The 23,975-nt window shown below is 49.4% G+C and overlaps 1 protein-coding gene across 1 annotated transcript; it reads left to right on the forward strand.

Annotated features, from left to right (window-relative positions):
- The first annotated feature begins 702 nt into the window (after positions 1-702).
- On the forward strand, positions 703-20,536 carry fbxw11a (F-box and WD repeat domain containing 11a). The gene is made up of 13 exons (XM_080525405.1): positions 703-814; positions 6,026-6,094; positions 6,311-6,542; positions 7,575-7,761; positions 8,376-8,466; positions 12,781-12,918; positions 13,197-13,315; positions 16,916-17,165; positions 18,133-18,251; positions 18,401-18,511; positions 18,751-18,829; positions 18,958-19,122; positions 19,572-20,536. Exons 1-12 carry the CDS (start codon positions 776-778, stop codon positions 19,117-19,119), a joined length of 1,596 nt encoding a protein of 531 aa, XP_080381531.1. The 5' UTR covers positions 703-775; the 3' UTR covers positions 19,120-19,122; positions 19,572-20,536.
- The last annotated feature ends 3,439 nt before the right edge of the window (positions 20,537-23,975 follow it).

Here is a 23,975-nt window from a genome sequence, read left to right on the forward strand (position 1 = left end):
TGTCTTGATGTGCTAACCATTTCCCACGTATTCAGTTGAAACTGATCTGTGGAAAGGTCAGGACAATTCCAGCTGTCGAGGGCCATCACACTATTTCATTGCTGGTCAGTCTTCAACGGTCAACTTAACCCCCTGAGGACAGAGGTAGAAACTGTGAGATAATCCTCTCCACGTCATTCTCCTTTTCATCACCTGAAGCATGTGACATCATCAGCAAACATTCCCAATGTTTGTCTAGGTGGTTCATTGTTCATTGGTTCATTCACCGACAGACAGGCATTGAAGCCTTATGTCCCCCCATAGGGGATGAAGAGGAGACAATATGACAGACATGCATGTACATTAGAGTGAAATGACAGAAAGGTCTGTGTTGTCTTGCACACCATATTCCTGTGTTATGTATTCTGCACGAAGCACAGACAATTTGAGCATGTCTGATCAGTGAGTTTATTGGTGGCGTTTTTCTCCCTACTATGGCAACATCATCATCAACCATTTGCCCTTCTGTTTAGTAGCGTCACCCGGGGGGAAGCCTTGGTAGCTGGCGAGCCAATCAATAACGGGAAAGCCTATAAAGACACGCCCCCATGAGCAGACTTTGTCCAACCAGGGCATATGGGGGTATGATGGGGGCGTTCCAGTACCCCCACCCCCCACCAAACACAGCGCAGCGCCGCGCTGAGCCAAAGTCAATGACGTTTTTGCATTTGCGGCCGCCGCCGACGCAGGGTTGGGTTTCCATTTTCACAGCGAGTTTCGGGGGGGAACAACAAACATGGAGCCGGAGATGGAGGACAAAACGTTGGAATTAATGGTAAGAGCTTCGATAGGATTCACCTTCCCGGGCGGGCCCAGGGTTCATATCGGACCCCGGACAACCAGACGTAAAGAGGCTTGGAAAAATACAGACTTGGGGGTGCTGCGAACCCGGAGCGACAGTCAGAGAGAGGTGGAGGAAAAAGGAGGGGGGGGGGAGATCGATATTTTTCGTTGTGGATTTTCAGTGCAGGGATTGATAAGGTCTTAAGACACCTAAATGTCACAGTCCCAAGAGCTGTCACTGTCTTGTACTTATTATTAATTTGATATATAAACGCCGAGGTTCGAAATGCTACAGGAAAGTCGAAACCGAAGGTTTCACTGCGGTGACGCTGCGCCACTCGGCCCTACGGTGTGTCAGTCACGGCTAGCTGGCTAACTACGGGGTGCGTTCGTCAATTCGCTCTCGAACTCTGATCAGCACTCATGGGTATGCCTCTTGTCCAATCAAATGACTCGGTCGCTCTATGACGTTGTGTCCAGTGTGCGCTCCGGCGCTCTCAGAGCGAACTTACAAACGCATCCTCTTGCTAGTCAGCCACTTGGTAACTAGCCTAGTTAGCTATGGCCCAATACATAGTGGAACTCGGGAACAGGTTACATAAATGCATTATTAACTAGCCAAACTAGCCAACATATGACTAAATGTGGTGCCCTCTCCTGTGTGAATGTGATAATGTTGTTATTGTGGGTGGTTTGCCTGTGTGTTTGTTATGAATCTGCGTAGAAGGAAGTGGCCAGAGAGCTAGCTGGGTAGCTAATTCTGGCTAGCGAAGATATCGCGGGGAGCATTTTCATTAGCGTCTAGTTAGCTGGTTGTCCGGTTTTCTGGACTGATAAAAGTTCATTTCTTATGACAGAGGACATCCTGACCGGTCAGTGGAGTTCCAATGAGTTGGATAGCTAAGCTAGGCATGTTTTTTTACCCCACAGACACAGCAGTACTCAACCAAATTGTTTGTTTTGGCAGAGAAATCAACGGGGTTTAAAAACATAAGAGGGATGTTTTCAATTTCCCGAATTGATTATGATGGTTCTATGTTTTGACCTCGTTGAGCTGGTGACAAGACAACAACTCTCAGTCTCTTCTCCCACCATCCACAATGTGACCAGGCATCTTTCACTCAGTTTGAGAAATGACTAATATTATTAGTTATATGATTGGTTATTATTGATTGATGATTATTAGTTATATGATTGGTCAATGACTGATTCACTCGCCTATATAGGCGAGTGAATCAGTCATTGACCAATCATGTAACATATAATTGACCAATCACGACTGAACAGATCAGTGTGTACTCTTCCTAGTATTTGAGTTAGAGGGGCCCCCCTCTCTCTATGTGCCTTGCTTAGGCAGTGAAGTCCCAGCAAGAAATGACACGCTTATTACTCATATTACAGTTAAACACATTTGATTTCACATTTACCCTGTCCCACCTTCTAGTAAAAGGTAGGCTGCGGGCCTGCGGCAGATGGGTTTATTAGGTGTTGTTTATACAAAATGCCTACTGTCTTAGTGAATTGTACTAAACCAAGTCAATGTTCACTCATGATGGACAAGTAGATTTTTGTATCTTGTGTGTGTACGTGACGCGTGACTGTGTAGTCTGTCCTTAAATCACTAACCACTTCCATAAGAGTCAGTGGGGATGGCAGAACAGAGGGCGGGGCATCCGTCAAAACAGGCGATGGGGCTGAAATTGACCAAGACACCCATTGGCCCCTCCCCCTCCTCTACCCATCCCCACCCACCTACCTCACGTCTAATAATGCTTCTGTGTGTGTCTGTCTATGCCTTGTGTGTGAAAGTATGTGTGTGTGTGTGTGTGTTTCTGCGCTCACTGTGTGCAAATGTGCGTGTAGCTCTAATACTGGTTTTTCCCCTCACTATCCCCCCACCTCCTCCTCCTCCTCCCTTCTTTTCTCTTCATCCTTCCAAACACTGGTTATACCCCCTCCATCTCTCCCCTGTACCAATGTGTTTGACTCTTTCCTGTTCTGTGTCCCCGTCTTTGTCAATTTTGTTCACACCCTCCAATCATCCCATTCAACACCTTTTTCCCCCCTCTCCCTTTCCTGTCTTCCCCAACACCTCTGTCTCCATCCCTCTTTCTTATCCTCTCCCTTTGGTCACTCTCCATCCATCCATCATCCATCCTATTTCTCATTTCTCTCCCTTCTCGCTCTTTCCCACCCCTCACCCTTTCCCCACCTCTCCATTTGTCCCACCCATCTCCTTTCTCTCCCTCTCTCTCCCTCCCTCCCCTCCCTCTCTCTTTCACACAGTGCTCTGTGCCTCGCTCTCTCTGGCTGGGCTGCTCCTCGGTGGCAGAGAGTCTGTGTGCACTCAGGTGCCTGCAGAGTATCCCCTCCTCCACCAGGCCTCACAACCAGGTTCTGCTCTCTCTCCTCTTAATTCTGCTGCCCCTCCCTCCCTCCCTTCCTCCTCCCTCCTCACTCCTGCTCACCCCCCCCCCTCACCCAGCCTTGTTGTTGTGTACTGTCCCCCCCACCCCCTCTCTCTCTCCCCCCACCACCACCACCACCACCACCCAAAAAAGGAAGCTACTTCTCTCAGTCACTTCTCTGACAACCCCACCCTCCACCCCGTCCTCTAGCCAGCGCTAGCACTGCTCACAGGAAGGTCAGCCATTTTGTCTCCCAGGTGTCGGCCCAGATCAAGGTTGAGCCTGTGCTGCCAAGTTCAGCTGGGGAGAGGAGGAGATGTCTGTCTGTCCCCTCTGGTCTGGTCTGGAGGGTGTTCTCTAACAGTTACACTCTGATCCTAGAGCAGATAGTTTAGTAGTGGACACAATTGAAAACTGGGCTCATAAACCACGACGGGCAATAAAAGTGAGATGAGAAAACAGACCAATACATCTAGCTCTGTCTAGACATTGTCTCTCGCTAGAGGCTACAGATATAAGAGATACTTGTTAAACTCGTCGTCGGCGGGCCTGTTTGGATCCGAATCCGATGACTAAGGTTTGGCTGGGGAAGCGTGAGGTACCAGAGGGGAGGCCCTGTAAGAAGGTGGACAGGCTAGGGTGAGGTGAGGGACTCCCCCACCTGCCTGTGTCTGAGGGAGAGTAGAAGGCTCCTCCATGCTTGCCTGTCTGGCTGTCTCTGCCTGCCTGTGTCTGTGGCCTGGCCTGCTTTGTCCCTGTCTGTCTGTCTACCACTCCGCCTGTCTGTCTGTCTGCATGAGCACAGTCACCCCTCTCCCCGGCCTGCCTGACCGACCTGTCAGCATCAACATTGACCTTTGAACCTGGTCTGTGTCACTGTCTCTGTTTATGTTCTCGTCTGTGTTGGTTGGCTGTTCACAGACCTCCCTGTCCCTGTAGCAACATCCCACATGAACCCATCCACCTGGAACACAAACACACACACATACACACACCCAGGCGTGCTTGTCTGTCCTTGTCTCACCTACACACACACACACACATACACATCCAGACGCGCGTTGTCCCTCCTACATACACACATATAAACAGAAAGAATTTTGACTGAAGTCAAACCATGGCAGAGACTGGTTAGTGATGGGCCTTTCCAGGTGTGTGGATGTTTGCTCGCCCAAAGGTCGGAACAACATTGCTCGACGCTGCCCTACCATGTCTCCAAACATACCAACTCAGAGTCGATGCCGCGAACGTGAAGAGAACTAGTCGTCATCGGCCAGTTGACCACGTGGCGTCCATGTTCTCTCGGGAAAAGGACCTTTCAAGTGAAACTGTGCTTCAAGTCAAACTGTCTATTTTAGGAGACCTTTCTGGAGGGATGGGGATAAGGGTAGATGGGTAGATAAGGGTGGTGGTGGTGTTGTTGAGGTGGTTTCGGGGTTTTGTTAGGAGGGGCTTCCCAGGGGTCCAATCGGATGTCCTTTCTTTTCCCTCTTTTTGTGATGGTTGTGTTTGAGGGATAGGACGGCTGACTCACTGTCCCTGGTCCGTTCACGGCGGATGTGTTTGTGACACGCACGTCTGCACAGACGCTGGAGTTAGGGGTTTGCAAATGTGGAAACGCTTCTACAGGGATGGCGGGAAAGGTACCTGAATGTAACGAGTCTAACGACTCCTCTGCTTGTTTTGTTTCGGTGCTTCAGTTTAGACTGCGTTCCGGCCGTCCAGTCTACCAGTCGTCTCGGGATCTGAACGAGGACGTCCCTCCCTCCCTCCCTGAAACCGTCGGTTACGGTGTGCTGTCTGTCCGGTGGCGAGCGGCATCCAACCCCCTCGCCGCGTGTCGAGTACTAACCGTCTAACCGCTTAACGGTTCATTGTGACCCAATGAGACTCTCTGTGCCGGCCTGATTCGATAGCGCCTGTCGCCTCCAATTCACTCTCGTCACTGGCCGTGCCGTTTCAGCAGGAGAGAAACAGCCTATTTAAGAGGGTAACGGGACACCGTACTCTCTCCTCTCCTTCTCCTCTCCCACTCTCTTTCTTCCCTCGCTCTCCTTCTCCTCTCCAGCTCACTCACTCTCTCTCTCTCCTCTCCATCTCTCTCCTCTCCATTTCTCTCTCTCCTCTCCATCTCTCTCTCTCTCTCCTCTCCATCTCTCTCTCTCCTCTCCATCTCTCTCTCTCTCCTCTCCATATCTCTCTCTCTCCTCTCCATCTCTCTCTCTCTCCTCTCCATCTCTCTCTCTCTCCTCTCCATCTCTCTCTCTCTCCTCTCCATCTCTCTCTCTCCTCTCCCCTCTCTCTCTTCCTCTCCTCTCTCTCTCTCTTCCTCTCCTCTCTTTCTTTCTCTCTCTCTCTCTCTCTCTCTCTCTCTCTCTCTCTCTTCCCTCTTCCCTCTCTCTCTTCCTCTCCTCTCTCTGCGCTGCGGGGCCACTATCAGATTATTGTTTCATTACTCGGCCGTTTGGATCTCAGACCGTGGCATACCGACATACCCCTTTAATTTCCTGTCCAGACTTCTTCACATCGTAGGGAGGGAGAGAGAGATCCGCTCTGTTACATCACTAGGGTTGATAGAGAGCTGTGTGTGTGTGTGTGTGTGTGTGTCTTTTGTTGTGTTTGCCACCTGATGGATGCTATTCCCCTAGCTGTGTGTGTGTGCACCATTGTACTAATCCGGCTCTGTGCATTCTGCTACCGCCTCTGTTTCATTATTCCTGACACACACACACACACACACACACACACTCCACATTAGCTCTAACGCCTCCCTGTGTTCTCCTCTCTCCATACAGAACACATCAGTCATGGACTCCCAGAACATCGTAGACGACCTCTCGCCAAAGAAGACGACAGTCCTCAAGGTGCGTGTGCGTGTGCGTGTGTGTGTGTGTGTGTGCGTGTGCGTGTGTGTGTGTGTGCGTGTGCGTGCGTGCGTGTGTGTGTGTGTGTGTTTTTGGGTGGCTGTGTGAGTGACAGTCTGAACACTAATTCTCTTGACGCTCCTTTGAACGATACATTTTGCCACAGAAAATAGTTTTGACTCCCTCACCCCTCTGCCCGTCCGTCCGTCCGTCTAGATCTCGCAATTCACCAACGGCCCGGTGATGACGGGGTCCCGCAAGCGTTCGTCGGAGGGCCACTACGACAAGGAGAAGGAGCACTGCGTCGGCCTGTTCGACCAGTGGTCTGAGGCGGACCAGGTGGAGTTCGTGGAGCACCTGATCTCGCGCATGTGCCACTACCAACACGGCCACATCAACTCCTACCTCAAACCCATGCTGCAGAGAGACTTCATCACCGCGCTGCCAGGTAACACACACACACACACACACACACACACACGGAGCAGGGGTTGGGCTGCTGCCCCTTCAATGTCAGGCAGGATGAACATTTGTATGAATGTCGTTTGGATGACATTATTGAAAGCTGTACCTTTTTATTAAAGCAAGTTTGGTGTCATTCATAATCCGTCCACCCAGCTCGGTAAAAGCGGACGGGCTTCAGGCTATTTGACATTCCCTAACTGGAGCCCTGCCCATCCTAACACCGTCACCACGCTACCATCTAGCGGACACGCCCACGTGTGTAAACAGAGGTTCAGGAGAGAGAGACGTGTCGGACTCATCAAGGGGACTCCACGTTCCTGCCTTCCCACCTCTGCCTGCTCGCGTCTGGAAAAAAACCTGTCACGGAACGCGTCGGTTTAGAGTACGGTGTCATTCTTTTTCAGCCCTTTTTCTTCACCCCACTCTCCTCCTCCTCCTCTCGCCTTTCTTTCGACAGCACACCCGACAAACAATTTGTAGACACTCCTTGTTCGGACAGCAAACACACGCCCGCCAAGTTGACTGACATCTCACTTCTCGGATTGGTGGTTTCCATAGGAACACAGCTGTTAGCCAATATAAAAACGTACGACCCACGGCAGAGAGACGGATGACAGGCTAGTGTCCGGAGAGGAGAGGGCCCGCTGTCAGAGGAGTCGTCTCTCATGCCGGTTCGAGGGGAACCAGAGAAAATGAGACAATCATCCATACAGCACCTTCCATGTGCTACGCGAAATCAACAGCCGCCAACTATTTATAGACCTTGTTATACTTATAGTTATTCTGACACGTGTTCTTTTTTAAATGTTTCTGAAATTCACTGACTAAGGATGCCCCTGCCCTTCCTTCTCTGAGGAACTTCCACTGGCACACACACACACACACACACACACACACACACACTCTCTCTGTCTGGACTCGTGTACACAGGCACTTGAATGTTCACACACACACACACACACACACACATCCAGTCCAGTCACCCTCTTCCCTCTCTCCCTCCCTCTCTCCCTAGCCCAGGGTCTGGACCACATAGCGGAGAACATCCTGTCATTCCTGGACGCGCGGTCGCTGTGTGCAGCGGAGCTGGTGTGTAAGGAGTGGCAGCGGGTCATCTCCGAGGGCATGCTGTGGAAGAAGCTCATCGAGCGCATGGTCCGCACCGACCCCCTCTGGAAGGGCCTGTCTGAGAGGCACCAATGGTGAGCACGCACACACACACACACACACACACAGGGGTACAGGAACCAAGAGAGGAAGTGGATTTCTAACATAATAATAACATCAGAACTTTTTAGAGGACCGCTAATGATCCCGTCTCTTATTGGCTGCTGCTCCTGTCTGTCGCAGCGCTTTCCGGTTCGCTGCAGCACACGACTGGAACACCTTACAGAACACCCTCAAACTCACCGCCCTCACCTCACTCACTGCTTTCAAACAAATCCTGCATCGAACCATAGTCGATCAATGCACCTGCTGATCACCGTCTCTCACCCATCCCATAACCCATCACTGCCTCATTTTAAGTACCCCTGCTCCACTACCCCCGCTATCCCTCACCTCCGCTCTTCCTCACCCCTACCTCCTCCTTCTCTCTCCCCTCTCTCTGACTGTTAGTATTTTAATGCATCTGTATTTGCCAGTGTTTTATTGTTGTAAATTATTTAACCTTGTTTTATTTCTAGCTTCCCACCCCCCCCCCCAAAGAGCCATTGCTTTTTGGTCAGGTTGCATTTGTAAATAAGAATTAGTTCTTACATGTTTGCCTGGTTAAATAAAGGTTAAATAAAATAAAATAAAAAGTCTGTCATCCTAGGGAGAAGTACCTGTTCAAGAACCGCACCACGGAAGTCCCGCCTAACTCCTACTACCATGCCCTCTACCCCAAGATCATCCAGGACATCGAGGTGAGAACCCCCCCCACACACACACTCACACACACACGCTTATGCTGGCTTCTGTATTTACACAGTGTCTAATCTTTATTAAATGCAATGTAGCCTGTTAAGGATCCAACGGCCCACCGGCGGGCCCTAGCGCTATTGTGCTCATGCAAATTGTCTTGCCCTGTACACGCTTCCTATGTTTACGTAGGTATTCATGTGTTACATCATCTTAAAGCTATGATTCTTTCGCTTTGAGTCAAATAATCCATCTCAAGATACAATCACAACAGCAGACACAATTGGTGTCGCTGTCAGGCCACCAACTCCTTCTGAACTCCTTCTACGCCCGGTTCGACGAGGGGCGAACGGAGGTAACCACAACACAAACACCACTCTCTCCAGCTCTCAGCAGCCTCACCCTCACAGAGCATGAAGTGAGACGCGTGCTGAAGGCGGTGGACCCCAGAAAAGCCTCAGGGCCGGACGGCGTCCTGGGACGGGTGCTGAGGGACTGTGCCGACCAGCTGACGACTCTCCACTCCACTCTATCCCACCTGGAGAGGGGGAACAGCTACGCGAGACTGCTTTTTGTGGACTTCAGCTCTGCTTTCAACACTATCCTTCCAGACAGGCTAGTGACCAAACTACTAGACCTGGGACTATCACACTCCATCTGCGCATGGATCAAGGACTTCCTGTCTGACCGCCCCCAGAGAGTGCGGGTGGGCTCCCACACCTCCACAGCCCTCCCCCCAGGGCTGCGTGCTGAGCCCCATCCTCTACAACCTCTACACCCACGACTTCACCCCCGTCCACCCCAGCAGCTCCATCATAAAGTTTGCAGACGACACCACCGTGGTGGGCTGCATCTCGGGGGGGGCGAGGCGGCGTACAGAGATGAGGTGGAGCAGCTGGGCAAGCTGTGCAAGGTTAACAACCTGCTGCTGAACCAGTTAAAGACCCAGGAAATCATCGTGGACTTCAGGAGGAAAAAATCTGAGGTCCAGCCCCTGCTAGTCGATGGAGGGAGCGTGGAGAGAGTCTCAACTCTCCGACTCCTGGGGGTGCACATACAGGAGGACCTGTCCTTGAGGACCAACACAGCAGCCATCATCAAGAAGGCACAACAGCAGCTCTACTTCCTGAGAGTCCTCAGGAAATACCACCTCAGACAGGAGCTGCTTGTGACCTTCTACCGCTGCACAGTGGAGAGCATCCTCACCTACTGCATTTGCGTGTGGTTCTCCAGCTGCACAGCCGCAGAGAGGAAAGCGCTACAGAGAGTCGTGAGATCGTCCCAGAAGATCATCGGCGCCCCCCTCCCCTCTCTGGAAGAGCTGTACAACACACGCTGCCTCAGGAAGGCCTCCAAGATCTCCAGGGACCCATCCCACCCTGGGAACGAACACTTTGTTCAGCTGCGCTCAGGCAGGCGGTTCAGGACCATGTTCGCACGGACAAATAGACTGAAGCTCAGCTTCTACCCTAGGGCCATTCAGGCCCTGAACACAGCAAAGACCTAGGTTCTCGGCCCTGGACAATCTAGACAATTTGATGGCAGCTACTAGATTTTAAACATAAGTGCAATATTGAAATACAACTGTGAACATTTCAAACCTGCTAACTGCGACACTTTAATGAATGTGCAAAAATACTATGTGCAATATGACTACCCTTGTGTACATAAGGTTCAGATATAGGAAAAGTTAGGATATTTATAGCATAGCATAGAGTACAGCACAGTGTTTTATTGTATAGTATAGTAGTATAGTAGATAGTGTACATAGCCTTTATTTATGTAAACCAGCTCTTTTCCCTTTTTTATTTTACCCTTGGACCTCTTGTTTTTAGTCTTTTTTCCAAGCACCAGGGGAGCCCCCCCTCCTAAATTTCGTTGTATGGTACCTGCACTGTATTCATGACAATAAAGACCATTCATTCATTCAACAAACAAACTACGTTGACAAATTTGATAAAACTCATAGAGAAGCCTCATGGTTGACCACCGATCGATAACATTCCGACAACAACCATTTGTTTACATTGCCAAAGGTCTGAGACGATCCAATCCAGTGAAATATTTAGGCCAGTCAACTTTTTCCCATCAAAAACCTCCCACGGATTGCTTGACTAGATTTCAAATTACGCGCAGTGTTTCCCCTACCATTGCCCCCCCAACGGAACCCCCCGCCCCCCCAAGAAAGAGGAATTATTACGGACGTAGGCACCAAACATCTGACAAGTAGGCTAAAATATCAGCTTTTTTTAAATGCACCCAACCCGAATCTGGCGAGTGGCAAGCCCATGGGCTCGTTGGTAACGTTAGTCCGGCAGTAGTCTCGCATAGCCAAACCTATCTCCACACAAGATTGTGCGCGAGTGTGCGCGCGACGCGAGAGAGTTTTTGCAGGGTGAGATGTCTGCAGATGGAAAGTAAGCAAGTTGAAACGTTAGCAAATATAATTGCTGAGTGTTCTAACAGAGCAAGTTGGTTCAAATTGGTCGTTATTATTGTGACTAGAAAGTGTCTGATTATAGTTCCATGGTATGTAAAATAGTGTCAAAGAACTAGCAAGCTAACTAGCTAGCTCAGAGGTGATTAGATGAGCTAACTGGATGCACTTTATTATTTTACTTAAAGTAGATATACTATCTTTCTTATTCTGCTAGAATTGGGCTTTATGGTAATACCATATTGGCATATTTACAGTACATGGACAGTGGATTGAAGTATTGGAAATGTCTTTTTTTATAGTTGGACATATGATTTGTTTTCAGGTGAGAGAGTAAAGTCAAAATGACATTATCTGACTGCATTGCCCACAGCAATCCAATATTCAATTATAATTATGTTATAAATTGATATGGATAAATGTATACCTCTTATTAGATTATAAATACTCTGGTTGTTATGTTTGCCTTTTGGTTGACAGTAAAAGAGGGAGAGAGGAGGATAGAGAGGGAGAGAAGGAGAGAGAGCAGGATGGTGCACCAGAGAGAGAGAGAGAGAGAGCAAGAACCAGGAACCAGAGAAAGTTGACAGGTAGTCAAGATCACATAAGTAAGTAGCCTGCCCATAGGGCAGGAGCCTATGTCCTGTTTCCGTAGCGTGAGGCGACTTAATGTACAAGTTAGTACACCCCCTGGACATGACGCTGGTATGTCGCAGGGTCTTGCCCCCTGGGGGGGGGGTCCATGCCACGGTCCATGTCAATGTCTGCTGCCATGTCAATGTCTGCTGCCTTGTCAATGTATGCTGGCATGTCAATGTATGCTGGCATGTCAATGTCTGCTGCCTTGTCAATGTCTGCTGCCTTGTCAATGTCTGCTGCCTTGTCAATGTCTGCTGCCATGTCAATGTCTGCTGCCATGTCAATGTCTGCTGCCTTGTCAATGTCTGCTGCCTTGTCAATGTCTGCTGCCTTGTCAATGTCTGCTGCCTTGTCAATGTCTGCTGCCTTGTCAATGTCTGCTGCCATGTCAATGTCTGCTGCCATGTCAATGTCTGCTGCCTTGTCAATGTCTGCTGCCTTGTCAATGTCTGCTGCCTTGTCAATGTCTGCTGCCTTGTCAATGTCTGCTGCCATGTCAATGTCTGCTGCCTTGTCAATGTCTGCTGCCTTGTCAATGTCTGCTGCCTTGTCAATGTCTGCTGCCTTGTCAATGTCTGCTGCCTTGTCAATGTCTGCTGCCTTGTCAATGTCTGCTGCCATGTCAATGTCTGCTGCCTTGTCAATGTCTGCTGCCATGTCAATGTCTGCTGCCTTGTCAAACAATCTGTCCGCTGAGTAGGGGAGTGCGGGGTATGTTGTCACACGCTGTCTAACATTTACTGGGCACAATACATCACAATGGTATAAATGTCATACCAAATGAAAGAAGGAAGTCTTGGGCACACATTTGTATTGATTAGATCTTCATATCTTATTTCAGTACAGACCTGTAGACCGTTAAATAGACAGTCTGCATTTGTGACAATTTGCCCCCATCAGTGGGTAAATTGTTACACTACGTCGGGCAAGTTGTCACATTGGATTGTCAACAAATAAGAACACAACTAATTAATTGTGAATATTGAATAGAATTTCAAATTCCAAAACCAAATTCCACTTCATGAAATAGCAAAAAATAAAAACAATCATAACACAAATAATCATCTTTAACACGTTAATACGGTTGATTTTAAGGAACGTAACCATAACAGCACTATTCTAGTCTCTCGTACAACCTTGCTGTTTTTATTTCTCTTGCTCACACCCCACCCCCCTCACTTTTCTTGTTTCTCCTATCCCCCTTGTTCTGTTCTCTCTCCTCTCTCACCCCCCCCCTTCCAAGACGATTGAGGCTAACTGGCGGTGTGGCAGACACAACCTGCAGAGGATCCAGTGTCGCTCAGAGAACAGTAAAGGAGTCTACTGCCTCCAGTACGACGACGACAAGATCATCAGCGGCCTTCGAGACAACTCCATAAAGGTGTGTGTGTGTGCGTGCGTTCTATTGTGGTGTGTGAGTGAGACGGTCTGTGTGCGTGAGCGTGCGCCAGGTGTGTTTATGTGCGTGCGGCCATCTTCATTTGAGATGTGTGAGTGAGAGAGACTGAGTGTGCGTGTGTGGGCGCCTAGTGGGGAAATGAAGCTTGAACGATCCCCTGACCCAAATGTGCTCCTGCCTCCTCTTATACTCCCCCTCTCTCCTCCTTCCCTTTTTATTTGTCTTCTTTTGTTATTCTCATCTTTCTCTCTCTCTCTCAGATCTGGGACAAGCAGACTCTGGAGTGTCTGAAGATCTTGACCGGTCACACAGGGTCAGTGTTGTGTCTACAGTATGACGAGAGGGTCATCGTCACCGGCTCCTCCGACTCCACCGTCAGGTCTGTCTGTCTGTCACCCTGTCCCCTAGTCCTCCACCTGTCTGTCTCTGTCCCCTAGTCCTCCACCTCTCTGTCTGTTTGTCCCCTAGTCCTCCACCTGTCTGTCCCTTAGTCCTCCGTCTGTCTGTCTGTCTCCTAGTCCTCCACCTGTCTGTCTGTACTAGGGATGTCCCGATCCGATATTGATATCGCATATCGCTGCGATATTGGTCCTGAATGCTGGATCGCAGATCACACCAGAAAAAAAATAGGCAGCGATCTGGGTCTCGCGATCCGGCGTGTCACTCACGTGATGACAACAGTAGTAGCCAGTGGTCAAGTGCATGAGAGTTGGCTAGTAGCTACCTGTGTGTAATGAGTCTGACAATGTTATGATGCTAGCTGGTGAAATCATAAACCATTTGCTTACGTAATTTTTCGGTTGTTTACATAGTCTGAAACTACAGACGGTAGGCTTTCAAATGATGCGTCATACATTGAAATCGGAAATAAATTCAAGACGACACGAGTATTTGAATGTTTGTACAGCTCAAGAATGGTGACTGCTAAAAACGCTGCTAACAGCTAGCGGCTAACGTTTCGTTCTAAAACGAAAGTATGTTTACAAGCCAGGTATCACTTAACGGTAGCCTCCGGCAACAGTGAGTCCAACCCACAGATTATAAATATTTAGTGATCGTTAAACTGTTGTATATTATATCGAGTGGTACTTTAAAACTTCAAGTTGCCTGTTATGAAAAAAACGAAAACCAGATATTGACACCCCTTTGATTCTGCGACTGGTTTCTGGTCTCACCAGCAGCGTCACTAGGCTACACTTTTAAAAAGGGTCCTATAATTGATTTGCCATTTGTAAGAGAAGATAAATAGAATAAAAACCTGAAGGCACTAAAACTAGAAATCAGAGAGTAACTTTTTTTTTTTTTTCTACAATGCTGAATGCTGCAGTTTAAATTGTTTTAACTTTAAACTAGTTGGTCACTGAGTACTGCAGAGTTTACTGGTTTTGTTGCTTGAATAAAGGCTGGCAGTCTTTAATAGCCAACTGTTGTTGTGGACTATATACTGGGGAAGTATTTGTTATTATTCAGGAGTAAAACAATAAATACAAATATCGGATTGATATCGGTATCGCAGATACCTGAAGCCCAGGTATCGGTATCGGTAGTGAAAAAATGGGATCGGGACATCCTTAGTCTGTACCCTAGTCCTCCACCTGTCTGTCTGTCCCCTAGTCCTCCACCTGTCTGTCTGTAACCTAGTCCTCCACCTGTCTGTCTGTCCCCTAGTCCTCCACCTGTCTGTCTGTCCGCTAGTCCTCCGTCTGTCTGTCCCCTAATCCCCCACCTGCCTGTCTGTCCCCTAGTCCTCCGTCTGTCTGTCCCCTAGTCCTCCACCTGTCTGTCTATCCCCTAGTCCTCCACCTGTCTGTCTGTCTGTCTGTCTGTCCCCTAGTCCTCCACCTGCCTGTCTGTCTGTCCCCTAGTCCTCCACCTGTCTGTCTGTCCCCTAGTCCTCCATCTGTCTGTCTGTCTGTCCCCTAGTCCTCCACCTGTCTGTCTGTCCCCTAGTCCTCCGTCTGTCTGTCTGTCCCCTAGTCCTCCACCTGTCTGTCTCCTAGTCCTCCACCTGTCTGTCTGTCTCCTAGTCCTCCACCTGCCTGTCTGTCTGTCTGTCCCCTAGTCCTCCACCTGTCTGTCCCCTAGTCCTCCACCTGTCTGTCTGTCTCCTAGTCCTCCGTCTGTCTGTCTGTCTCCTAGTCCTCCACCTGTCTGTCTCCTAGTCCTCCACCTGTCTGTCTGTCTCCTAGTCCTCCGTCTGTCTGTCTGTCTCCTAGTCCTCCACCTGTCTGTCTGTCTGTCTCCTAGTCCTCCACCTGTCTGTCTGTCTCCTAGTCCTCCACCTGTCTGTCTCCTAGTCCTCCGTCTGTCTGTCTGTCTCCTAGTCCTCCACCTGTCTGTCTGTCTGTCTCCTAGTCCTCCACCTGTCTGTCTGTCTCCTAGTCCTCCACCTGTCTGTCTCCTAGTCCTCCGTCTGTCTGTCTGTCTCCTAGTCCTCCACCTGCCTGTCTGTCCCCTAGTCCTCCACCTGTCTGTCTGTCCCCTAGTCCTCCACCCTCTCCTGGTCCCTTCCCCCCTCCTGTCCCCAGTCCCCTCCTGTCCCTCCCCTGTCCTCTCCTCCCCGCCTATCACCACCCTCTGGCCTCTATACTGCACCTCCTAGATATGATTGACATTTTAAAAACATGTTTTTCACCAGTAGAGCGCCCCCTGGAGAGAGCATCTACCGCTTAGGTTTAATGATTTGAAATTGCTGTCCTCCACCTGTCTGTCCCCTAGTCCTCCACCTGTCTGTCCCCTAGTCCTCCACCTGTCTGTCTGTCTGTCCCCTAGTCCTCCACCTGTCTGTCTGTCTGTCTCCTAGTCCTCCACCTGTCTGTCTGTCTGTCTCCTAGTCCTCCACCTGTCTGTCTGTCTCCTAGTCCTCCGTCTGTCTGTCTGTCTCCTAGTCCTCCACCTGCCTGTCTGTCTGTACCCTAGTCCTCCACCTGTCTGTCTATCCTCTAGTCCTCCATCTGTCTGTCTGTCCCCTAGTCCTCCACCTGCCTGTCTGTCCCCTAGTCCTCCACCTGTCTCTGTCCCCATGTCCTCCACCTGTCTGTCTGTCTGTCTCCTAGTCCTCCACCTGCCTGTCTGTCCCCTAGTCCTCCACCTGTCTGTCTGTCCCCTAGTCCTCCACCCTCTCCTGGTCCCTTCCCCCCTCCTGTCCCCAGTCCCCTCCTGTCCCTCCCCTGTCCTCTCCTCCCCGCCTATCACCACCCTCTGGCCTCTATACTGCACCTCCTAGATATGATTGACATTTTAAAAACATGTTTTTCACCAGTAGAGCGCCCCCTGGAGAGAGCATCTACCGCTTAGGTTTAATGATTTGAAATTGCTGGCCTAAAGCCCAATTTATACTTCTGCATAAAATCTACGGCGTAACCCATAGCCATTTGGTAACATTCTGTTCAGTTGTGTGTGTGTGTGTGTGTGTGTGTGTGTGTGTGTGTGTGTGTGTGTGTGCGTGTGTGTGTGTGTGTGTGTGTGTGTGTGTGTGTGCGCGTGCGTGTGCGCACAGAAGCTCAACCTTCACACTCGTATTACTTCACACTCCTGCTGCGCTCGCTGGGCGGTATCCAAGGAAAATGTGACTTCACTTCCTTAGCGACGGCTTTGACGGGCACTTGTTTGTGGGTTGAGTGTCAGCTTTTCCAGTGTGTGTTCTGTCTTTGATTCTCACTGCCCAACAGTGGAGCTCCATAAAAACCCTCTTTAAGTGTGTGTGTGTGTGTGTGTGTGTGTGTGTGTGTGTGTGTGTGTGTCGTGAGGTACTCTCCACAGGGAGACTCATAAACGTCTCTCTCTGTCTCTCATTTCTTCTCCCGCTGTCGCTCTCCTCCACCCTCCGTCTCCCCTGTCCATCATCTCCAACCTCTTTTAACCCTCCTCCCTTCTCTCCCTCTCTCCCCCCTCTCCCTGCTCCGTCCCCTCTGTCCGTCTCCAACCTCTTTTAACTCTCCCTTCTTCCCTCTCTCCCCTCCCTCCCTCCCTCCTCCAGGGTGTGGGAGGTGACGTCGGGGGAGGTGTTGAACACGCTGATCCACCACAACGAGGCGGTCCTCCACCTGCGCTTCGCCAACGGGCTGATGGTGACGTGCTCCAAGGACCGCAGCATCGCCGTGTGGGACATGGCCTCGCCCACCGACATCAGCCTCCGCCGCGTGCTGGTGGGCCATCGCGCCGCCGTCAACGTGGTCGACTTCGACGACAAGTACATCGTCTCGGCCTCGGGGGACCGCACCATCAAGGTGAGTGGGGAGTGGGGCTGCGGGGGGCGGGGTGCGTGTGTGTCGGGGCTGCCCGATCACGTCTCTTCACAACACTGGCTCCCCGCTGGTGGAATGAGCTCCCCACGGCTGTCAGAACGGCAGAGTCACTACCCATCTTCCGTCGTAGACTGAAGACCCATCTCTTCAGGTTACATCTTAACTGCTCCTCCTGAGACATCTTCTGACCCTCACCACTACGTCTCCTAAAGACACCCGCTTTCCCCTCTACTGTGTCCCTAAGAACTTCTATTGCCCCCCTTGTACTGTTTCTCAGTTTCTCCAGTAAAAAAACAAAAAAACAAAAAAAAACAAAAAAATTGTAGAAGGCGATAATAGGGAGAAGGTTTTTCCTTCTATCAGTGGCCCCGGGCCCGAGCTAGAGTACTCTTCCTGCAACGAATGGTGGACTGCTGATTCACATGCTTAGTATTCAAATGTATTGATTGTAAGTCGCTTTGGAATAAGGCGTCTGCTAAATGCCAAAAATGTAAATGTAAATGTGTGTTAGGGCTGTGCCAATAATGTCTTTCCTTCTTTTAATAATGTATCATATACAACATACGTGTCCCCAAAAGAAGGTCAGAGTGGCGCTGCGTCCCATCTCAAAGCAGATGAAACTCTGTATTTAGTCAGGAGAGAGAGGAACGCTCTTGGATATCTCAGACGACGTCGTTGTTAAATGTGAAAACGTTAGGATGTTTCCTCAGTGAATTTACTGTTTTTTGTTAAGCGGTATTTTTGTTGTTGTAACCCACATTTGGACGTGAATAAACATAAGTGGCTTTTTTAGAATTGTCATTCTCATCCGACGCCGTGTGAATAGAGCAACGGATGTTGATGTGTCTGTTGTTGACCTCTGTGTGTCTACAGTACTTCACAGTGTGGTTGTTGTTGGTTGTTGTCCAGCAGGGTGTCTGAATGCCCGTCTCTCTCTCGCCTCCTGCAGGTCTGGAGCACCAGTACGTGTGAGTTTGTGCGCACGCTAAACGGACACAAGCGCGGCATCGCCTGCCTGCAGTACAGAGACAGACTGGTGGTCAGCGGGTCCTCGGACAACACCATCAGGTGTGTGTGTGTGTGTGTGTGTGTGAGAGAGAGAGAGAATGAGAGAAGCGTGGTGGGGGAGGGGGGGTCAAGTTAAGAAATATCTCTGGGCATAATACAGTATTTAGTATCTTGGCTATGTTGTGTAAACTGTGTGTGTGTGTGTGTAGGTTATGGGATATTGAGTGCGGGGCGTGTTTGCGGGTGTTGGAGGGTCATGAGGAGCTGGTGCGCTGCATTCGCTTTGACAACAAGAGGATCGTGAGTGGAGCCTATGACGGGTGAGATACACACACACACACACACACATACTGTCTATCTCATGCGTACAGACACAGAGGCACAATAAGCATGTTAATGGAGCTCACTGATAGTCCATTGTCCTGTTTATTTTACTCTTGCAAACTTGTACCCCCCCACACACACACACACACACACACACACACACACACACATACACACACACACACACACACACACTCACACACTGCTGTACTGAGCGTGTCTCCTCTCTCTGCAGTAAGATCAAGGTGTGGGACCTGCAGGCGGCCCTGGACCCCCGAGCCCCTGCCAGCACGCTGTGTCTGCGCACACTGGTGGTGAGTGTGTGTGTCTGTCTGTGTGTGTCTGTGTCTGTCTGTGTGCGCACGCTTGGGCACTTATGCCTGTCTTTCACTGTGGTCCTGCTGTATGGTTTTTGAGATTGTGTGTGTGTGTGTGTGTTCAGGAGCACTCGGGTCGTGTGTTCCGGCTGCAGTTTGACGAGTTTCAGATCATCAGCAGTTCCCACGACGACACCATCCTGATCTGGGACTTCCTGAACGTGTCGACCAACGGGCAGTCAGAAGGCCGCTCCCCCTCACGGACCTACACTTACATCTCCAGATAGCAGGTACAACACACACACACACACACCGCACACACAGCATACATAGCTCAGCCGGTAGAGCCAGCGACTAATGATCGCAAGTCGGCAGCTTGCAGCGGTTCGAATCACGGCTAACCCTAACCCTACGTGTCAAAGTGCCCCTGACCCTCTAATTGCTCCAGGGTCGCCGTCTATGGCTGACCCCCTGCCTAGAGCAGTGTTGCTTTGGACTTGATTAGTTGAATCAGGTGTGCTGGTGGTGGAACAGATCAAATATGTGGAGCGGCTGGGGCGCCCCGAGGAGAGGGTTGAGAAACACTGGCCTAGAGCATAAAATACCAAATTCCAACAATTGACAGACAAGTTTATGGCATGGCAATAAAACAATTATTTTCATTTTTTACAACTCTCACACACACACACACACACTATTCGTTCAAACTCAGCTGTTAATTCCTCCCTTTCTCCTGCAGGTGGCGCCCGTCTGCTACAGCGTGCGTTTAAAGGGCTGATTGGCTGACGGAGTGTGATGTCGCGCAGAGGAGCCTCCTTGTCATCTCTCGGTCCGCCCCCCCATTCTGACAGACTACCCTGAGCCACCCCCCCCCCTCCCCTACCACCCCAGACACTCATACCTAGTGGAAAACACCCCTCTTCTAGAGCACACACACACACGTTATATCCCCTAACTTATGTTCTCCAGAGTCTACTCACTACTCACTGTAGAATCAGGTCACCTTCCAGCCAAGTCACACAGCCCCCACACAAACACTTCTCACTCCCTCTGTTCACCCAGACACACACACAACACACAGGAACAGGGGCGGACGGGGGACGACGACAGAGCTGTGATGTGGGAGAGAGAGACTCTTAACCCAGCTCTGAGAGGAAGAAGGGGAGTGAGAGAGGGAGAAATGAACGGGGGATGAATTATGCCCCATCCCCCTCCCTCCTCCCTCTCATTCCTAGACCTCTCCTGGTCCCCCTCTTCTCTTCCCCCTGTGATAAACACTCATCTGGAGGTCCACACACACACACACACACACTCTCGCTCGAGGTGTCGTTTGTGGACTTGTGGAATGCGGCACAGAGGAGAAACAACAGACATGGTTGCTCTCCGTCGTCACGGAAGCAGACGTTGCATGTGAGGTTGCCAGGGATACAGCGTCCAGCGGCACACCTCTGCTCTCGTTCTCCTTTTTACTTTCTTACTGGGTTTTTTTATTCTTTCTTTCTTTTTTTCTTTTCTTCTTTTTTTATTTGACAAATCATTTGTTCTTAGTAAAATCATACTAAGCATTGTAGTTTTCTCTCTTTTTCTTTCTCTCTCACACTGTCTTCTCATTCTCATTTCTCACTTTCTCTTTCTTTCTCTATCTCTCTCTCCCGTCATCTGTGCTTGCTTTGGTTATGAGAGAAGCTGGAACTCGGAGCTCAATTTAGCGGTAAACTGAGTCGTCTTGTCAAAAATTGTGTTGTATATTAAAATGATTTTTTTAAAGAAAAAAATACATTATTGTGAATAAAGTTCTTGACAGTGGTGGAGTGTTAAGTAAATCATAGTGTGTGTGTGTGTGTGTGTGTGTGTGTGTGTGTGTGTGTGTGTGTGTGTGTGTGTGTGTGTGTGTGACGTGCGTGCGTGCGTGCGTGCGTGCGTGCGTGCGTGCGTGCGTGCGTGTGTGTGTGTGTGTGTCCGTGTGCACGCGCGCCCTGGAAGCTTTTCCAGAAAGCAGGACCAATGAGTAAACAAAAGAATCCTAAATACTCGGAATTGACCTCATGTTTTAGATTGAATTCATAAAGATAGTTCAGCTACCTTTCCCAATCAGAAAATCAACAAATAATTGTTTAATGTTTTTCCAAGTTGGCTGGGTAATAAAGTGATGATACTTTAATGATCTGGTACAGGCCCCTTGGTCTCAGTATTTCAGAATTTTAAATCCAGATCAGATGAATCACGCTAATTTTTTGCGATCCAGGACCAGATTTGGATTAGTATAAAATCAGCCAGCTCGATCTGATCCAGATTTTGAAGCACTGTGCATGTGTCTTTGTCAGTCCAATATGGCCTTTTCAACATAAACGAGTGCTCTTGTCAGTAGCTGTCAATGTTTGTGTGTGTTTCAACACCAGGTGGCGGTAGAACCACGTGTATCACTGAACTCGAGCCCTCACCATGTGGTTCGCAAATGCACTCACAAAACAACCTGTTACAACACAATAGTCCCTCTCCAAACAGGCCCTGGAGGTAGTGGTAATACAACACAGCTCTACTAAACACAGAACATTGAAAGGGGTTTAAACTCAAACCGACAGAGTTGTTCTGTTTGTGAGAGGGATATCTGATGCTTTACTGTGTTATCAAGACGCTTTCTGGAATGGAAGTCTTTTTACTTATAGTAACAAATGTGTAGAAGTAGTGGTTAGATGCCGTGAGCTGTGTGTGTGTGTGTTTATGGGTGAGAGGGAGAGTCTGTTGAGGGGTGATGTATGGGGGTGTATAGTATAGCACTGAATGTTTATAATTGGTGTCATATGGGTGTGTGTGTGGGTGGGTGGTGTCAGGTTAGCGTCGTATAATGTGCAAAGTTCCATATAGTAGTGTGTGTCTGCGTGTGTGTATTAAGTATGGGTGGATATGTGTGTGTATTAAGTATGTGTGTGTGTGTGTGTGTGTATTAAGTATGGGTGTGTGTGCTTCCTCTGGGTCGGTGGGATTTTGGCCCATAATTCCTGCAGCCTCTCAGGTCACCGCTTCGTTCTCACGCACATAGTTGGCATTCCTTCCCCCGACATGATTACCATACACCTTCCACTCTGGGTTTGGCTCCGCAGAATATTTCCATCATTCCCGAGTGGAACGGCAGCGGCGTTCCAGAAACCCCCCTCACAGTCCCAGATTCCTGCCTGCCCGGGGATCGGAATCCTCGGGTACAGACCTTTTTTCCCCCTGAGTCAGCTGTTTGTGTCGGCCGAGCTGATTGGGTCATTTGGCAGCGACATCTTTTCAATGACCTCCCGCTAAGGCGAGGGGGGGAGGGAGGAGACTTTGCGCCTCATCTCAGTAGGGTTAGAGGGGGATTCCTCCTCTCCTCTCCTCCTTTCCTTCCCATAATGTTTGCACAGACAAATTGGATCGGGATTGATTGCACGCACCGCGATTAAAATGTGTGTTTGTTTGTTTGTGTACAGGAGAAGATAACTCACGGTGGGAGAACCACCATCATGTCTCCCTCTATCCTCTGTTCAGATCAGTGCAGAGGAAGGGAAGGAGAGAAGGACCATTGCGAGTTGAGTCGGGGGTATACTGTAGATGTTGTTTAACCTGAGGCACGGAGGGGTGTGTGTGTGTGTGTGTGTGGCGGTGGGAGACAGTCGTCCCTGGGTGAGATAAGTGATGATGATGGTGTCTGTGCAGTGAGGCGCTAGGACACAGAGATATGTTTCAGTGAGGCGCTAGGACACAGAGACATGTTTCAGTGAGGCGCTAGGACACAGGACATGTTTCAGTGAGGCGCTAGGACACAGAGACATGTTTCAGTGAGGCGCTAGGACACAGAGACATGTTTCAGTGAGGCGCTAGGACACAGAGGACATGTTTCAGTGAGGCGCTAGGACACAGAGGACATGTTTCAGTGTTTCAGAGAGGCACTATGACACAGAGACATGTTTCAGTGAGGCGCTAGGACACAGGACATGTTTCAGTGTTTCAGTGAGGCTCTATGACACAGAGACATGTTTCAGTGAGGCGCTAGGACACAGAGATATGTTTCAGTAAGATTCTGGGATACAGAGGACATGTTTCAGTGTTTCAGAGAGGCACTAGGACACAGAGACATGTTTCAGTGAGGCGCTAGGACAGAGGACATGTTTCAGTGAGGCTCTGGGACACAGAGGACATGTTTCAGTGTTTCAGAGAGGCACTAGGACAGAGGACATGTTTCAGTGAGGCGCTAGGACAGAGGACATGTTTCAGTAAGATTCTGGGACACAGAGGACATGTTTCAGTGAGGCGCTAGGACAGAGGACATGTTTCAGTAAGATTCTGGGACACAGAGGACATGTTTCAGTGAGGCTCTGGGACACAGAGGACATGTTTCCGGAAGGTTTACTGACTTGAGAAAGACGGCTTCACACAGAGCTGAAATAAATAAATGAAATAATTTTATAATAATAACAACAATTATAGTAACAATCATAGTAAGATCGCTTATTTAGGTGTTTTTGTCATCTATATATATATAACTTTTAATAAATTGTTCCCTTTAATATTTTTTGTGTTTATGAGACTTTGGTGTTTTTCACTGAATGTCCTGGGTAGCAGCATTCTGTATCCATGGTAATCGCACGGGAGCATCCTCCCCTGGGTCGTTTCTATAGCAACGCTAATATCAAGAGAAGGCACCCTCCCCCCACGCCCCCTTGTCACCTTCTGGACCTATAAGCAGAGGGTGTTCCGGGGGGCGGGTCATGTTGCTGGTCTCTGGTTGTCTTTGGTTGGGTTGATGGGTTGGTTGGTTTTTGGTCGTTTTTTGGTTTGGTTGATCTCTACATTCCAGAGCTTCAGTCAGTCTGTTCAGTGAGTTGTCGGGAGCTTATATCACATGTACAGTCTCATGAGTTTCTCCGACCAGCTTCACAATGGTCTTTGGTGGCCTTTTACACACACACACATACACACAGACGCAGACAAAACACACACACATACACACACACACATACATACATACACATTCATATTCATGTATCAATCCTAAGTCGCACAGATGTTCCTCGGTAAAGGGGTGAGACAGAGAGAAGTCCGTCAAATCAGTCCACCACTGTGCCAGTCTGTCCCGTGTCCCGTGACATCGCCTCCCCCACTCCGCTGACTTCCT

This window comes from Nansenia antarctica, assembly GCF_963989245.1.
Source record: "Nansenia antarctica genome assembly, chromosome: 3".
Lineage (NCBI taxonomy): Eukaryota > Metazoa > Chordata > Actinopteri > Argentiniformes > Microstomatidae > Nansenia > Nansenia antarctica.